The sequence below is a fragment of the Megascapheus bottae genome, chromosome X (genome assembly GCF_031878675.1).
Source record: "Megascapheus bottae isolate mThoBot1 chromosome X, mThoBot2.hap1, whole genome shotgun sequence".
In the NCBI taxonomy this organism is placed as follows: Eukaryota; Metazoa; Chordata; class Mammalia; order Rodentia; family Geomyidae; genus Megascapheus; species Megascapheus bottae.
The window spans coordinates 15,292,490-15,296,972 of record NC_143547.1 but is presented as its reverse complement, the minus strand read 5'-3'; the positions used below and the strand labels follow the sequence as shown (position 1 = coordinate 15,296,972).

The 4,483-nt window shown below is 47.2% G+C and overlaps 1 protein-coding gene across 1 annotated transcript; it reads left to right on the top strand.

Moving 5' to 3' along the window:
- The first annotated feature begins 980 nt into the window (after window positions 1–980).
- Window positions 981–3,810, top strand: Nr0b1 (nuclear receptor subfamily 0 group B member 1). Its single transcript, XM_090325664.1, has 2 exons — window positions 981–2,167; window positions 3,465–3,810. Exons 1-2 carry the CDS (start codon window positions 991–993, stop codon window positions 3,707–3,709), a joined length of 1,422 nt encoding a protein of 473 aa, XP_090181790.1. The 5' UTR covers window positions 981–990; the 3' UTR covers window positions 3,710–3,810.
- Window positions 3,811–4,483: the final 673 nt, after the last annotated feature.

Here is a 4,483-nt window from a genome sequence, read left to right as displayed (position 1 = left end):
TTATACATGGGGCACCCACAAACCCCAATGGCTGTGCTGAAATACAGGAAAGAGCCAGTGTGGCAATGAAGGCCAGGACCTGGGCTTCCAGGTCCCACTATAACTATTCATGGTTATCCTTCTTAGTTTAGGAATGATAGCAGTAGGAGTCCACCAATGTAATACATCGGTAGGGATCATAGCAGTCTTGTGATGATTCACACGTTTTAGTTATTTTTTTCTTTGCATCCGAATTCTTACTCCCAGCGCTCTCTCACAGTATCTAGAACCCACCGAGTCCTTATAAACACCACTGGAAAGAAACTGAAAATATATGATCCTATACCTCACCAGAACTTGAAACGTTCATGTGCATGCTACAACTGAGATTCAGACTGAAATAAAATGTCTGGGACTTGAGAATGGGCATTTCTTCCAAGTTCCTATAAAATTAGTTGATTGCGGCTTATTGATACAGCTAACTGATAATATTGAGCTATGTTTAAATTTTCAAGGACTCAGAAAGTGAAGACTTGTACTCGAACCTAAAACACAAGTCCCACGAAGTGTGGTCGTTTGAAGAGAGTTGAGAAAAACAACCCAGAAAGAGCTATTTCTCCTTTCCAGGCTTCCCGCGCTCCCCCCTCATCAAGAGAAGCAAGTAGATATGGGGATTTACTGGGAAGAGCTGAAACCCCCCAACTCTCTGTTCCGGGCTATGCTCTCTGATCCCTTCCTCCAGAGGAAAGGGGGCAGGGGCAGAGGGAGTTAGTCAGGAAGTTCCCAGGAGCTCCCACGCTATCGCTCCTCTTCATTTTCCAGCTTCTAAGGAGTTATCTTGCCCTTTTGAACCTCCTAGGTCTTGGGCGAGCACAGAGAAGCGCAATGCCGCGCCCCCTTCTGCGCCCTTTCCCGGGCGGGGAGGAGGCGGACGCGCTTGCGTGCGTGCTCAGTATAAATAAGTCCCAAGCGGCGGCTACTGGGCAGAACGGGCTGTGGAAGCCGCGGGCCATGGCGGAGGAGGACCACCCATGGCAGGGCAGCATTCTCTACAATATGCTGATGAGCGCCAAGCAGATGCACGCGGCGGCTCCCGAGGCGCCCAAGGCGCGGATGGGAGCTCCATGCTGGGGCTGCGCTTGCGGTTCGGAGCCCCTGGTGGGCAGAGAGGGTCCGCAGATGGGGCGGACCGTGGCGCTCCTGTACCGCTGCTGCTTCTGCGGTGAGAACCACGCTCGCCAGGGCAGCATCCTCTACAACATGCTCACCAGCGCCAAGCCGACGCACGGGGCTCCCGAGGCGTCCAAGACGCGGATGGGAGCTCCGTGCTGGGGCTGCGCTTGCGGTGCCGAGCCCCAGGTGGGAAGAGAGGGTCCGCAGATGGGCCGCCCCATGGCGCTCCTGTACCGCTGCTGCTTCTGTGGGGAAGAACACCCCAGGCAGGGCAGCATCTTATACAGCTTGCTGACGAGCGCCAAGCAATCGCACGTGGCTCCAGAAGGGTCCGAAGCCGGGGCCAGAGGCGCGTGGTGGCAGCTGTCCTACTGCGCGCAGAATCTGAGAGGTAGAGTGGGGCTGCAAGGTGGCCAGGCCATGACGGTCCTGTACCGCAGCTACTTTTGCAATGAAAACAACTCCCAGCCGGGCAGCAGCGGCGTCAGTACGCAGGGGAGCTCCAGTCAACCAAGAGCGGCTCTGGAGTTGCAGCCGGCTCCCGCCTGGTGGGACACCTCCTGTGGCTCGCCCAGGCTTGTGTCTCTGAAGAGTCCACAGGTGGTCTGGGAGGCCGCCGCCTCGGGCCTGTTGAAGACGCTGCGATTCGTCAAGTACCTGCCGTGCTTCCAGGTGCTGCCCCTGGATCAACAGCTGGTGCTGGCCCGCAGCTGTTGGGCGCCCCTGCTCATGCTCGAGCTCGCCCAGGATCGCATACACTTCGAGACCCTAGAGATCTCGGAGCCCAGCGTGCTGCAGAGAATCTTCACCACCAGGGGGCAGGAGACCCAGGGCCCGGAGACACCGCCCATGCCCACAGGGCAACCACCGCGTTCGGCACCGCCACCAGAGATTGTGCAACTGCCTTGGGCCACCACGGTTCAAGCCATGAAGAATTTCCTCATCAAGTGCTGGAGTCTGAATATAAATACCAAGGAGTATGCCTACCTCAAGGGGACCATACTCTTTAATCCAGGTAAGAGCGCTGACCTGGTGTTGGCTTTTCCCAGGTTAGAGCAGCAGTGGGCAATGTCTACTTCGGGGCACTCAGGAGTTTTCCGGGGTGGTAGGGATGCCTTCGCAAATCTCCACTCATTCAGAGGGGCTGGTGGGGAGTGTTGGGGGACTGGATTTGGGAAGTGTTCCTGGTGGGTGAACTGCTGCCAGCAACATCATGAGGATGAGGGTGGGGGGGTAGAGAAGAGGGAAGGCTAGGAGGGGAAGAGGAAGAGTGGGGAAGAGAGGGGAGGTCCTTGAGGAATTACTTGGCTTTTTTACGTATTTCTCTTATAGAAGTTTCTGCCATCATGAGCCACAGCTACTCCTTTGCTCTCCTCAGCTATTCCTATGCAGTAACATAGCCATGACAGTTTTGTAATGTCCCTTTCTGAAACCCCATTCAGAAAATTACAAGCACACTTTCCTTGGTTCAAATCTATTGTGTGACAAGGCAGGAAACAGGTGGTAAGGACCCCCATAGAATATCACTGATCTGCTTGTGCATGGTCACTGGGATGATCCTGAACATCTGGAATCGCCCACCTTCAATTCCTGCAAAGTGGCAGGAAAGCAGGAGCAATACATTTTTTAACTTGAAGATTCCTTGGAGATTTCCTAATCAACACAGCCTCCTTCTCCACCCCATTTTACAGTGTTTCATCGGGTCCTGAGTGACCTTATATAACAAAATGGCTACTGTGCTGTGACATATATATATATATATGATGTATCATACACATATACATATATGATGTATAAGATATGGATGTATATCATAAAGGATATGGTATTTGATACCACATATATATGATGCATATACACATACACATAACATATATGATACAGCATATGTTGTGTTATATATTGCACATATGTTAACTATACATTGCAAACTATATGCTATATACATATATGTATATATGTACATATATACATGTCCGTTATATGAGATGTAGCAAATATATCATATTTGTAATATATATGCTATATCATATACATGGTAATACACACAATATAATACAGAGATGTAGCGAATATATAGCATGTGTACTGTATGTAATATATATGACATATACATGATAATATACATTATATTATACAACATATATAATACATATATACATATATATTATTGCTTCTTGCCCTCAAAAACCCTTTTAGCCAACATGCTTAAGTATTTCTGGAATAGGAACATGCAAAAATGAATGCGTTTTAAAGTTGGCAATGTTTTCTCTGGTAAACTGTTCATAACAAAGAGATCTTTCTTTCTCCAGACCTGCCAGGCCTGCAGTGCGTGAAGTACATTCAAGGCCTTCAGTGGAGAACTCAGCAGATCCTCAGTGAGCACATCAAGACTACTCAGAGAGACTACCAGGGCAGATACGTCGACCTGAATAGTGCCCTTTACCTGCTGAAATTCATCAATGCTGAAGTCATTGTTGAACTGTTCTTCAGGCCCATTATTGGCACAGTTAGCATGGATGATATGATGCTGGAAATGCTCTGTGCAAATTTGTGAAGGCATGTGGGGCTCCACGTGCGCATTGCACTGGGATAGAGAGCAAGCTGTAGGCAAAAGAATGTAGAACATTGCAAAATTAAACTTACTTGTTATTTTTACATGCATAGTATATTTGTACTCAATACTTTTAGTTACTGACAGTTTAAAATCCTCTGTTTTCATACTGTTGGAAAACTTTGCCAACAGTTAACATACCTCTGTACATCTTTAGCAGACTAGCAGGGTACTATGCCAATAAGCTATTTTCATAACCTCTCTCCACTGAACTTGCTCAAATAAAATTTGTAATACTAAGTTTTAATAAAATTTAAGATGCTAACCACTAACTTGACTGAAAGAAGTTTCATTGGGATTTTAGTAATATTAAAAAAATGTAGGAAAAATGTAACCAACACAAGCAAAAGTCCTGTCTTCAGTAAATGCCTAGCACTTAATGTTACAAAATGCCAGTGTCAGAGAGGTGGTTATCTTCTTTGTGATTTCTATCAGTTATATGAAATCTCTTTGCTCCTGCTTGGAAATAAAGAAGCAATTTGTGTATAGAAAGCTATGTACAGGCCAAATAGATTTTCATGTTGATTTTTTGTACCTAATTATGGATTTGAACAATAATTCCATAAAAAACTCAGTATCACTACAAAACTGTAATGATATCTCATTTTTAGATATTGTTTTGTTTGGTGCTGGTCCTGGGGCTTGAACTCAGGGCCTGGATGCTCTCCCTGAGCTTTGTGCTCAAGGCTACCAATCTGCTACTTTGAGCCACAGCTC

Excerpts from the sequence above, each read along its gene's own strand:
- Nr0b1 (XM_090325664.1), top strand. The coding sequence starts at position 991 with ATGGCGGAGGAGGACCACCCATGGCAGGGCAGCATTCTCTACAATATG. Across the intron at positions 2,168-3,464 it reads GACCATACTCTTTAATCCAG|ACCTGCCAGGCCTGCAGTGC; the intron begins GTAAGAGCGCTG and ends TTCTTTCTCCAG.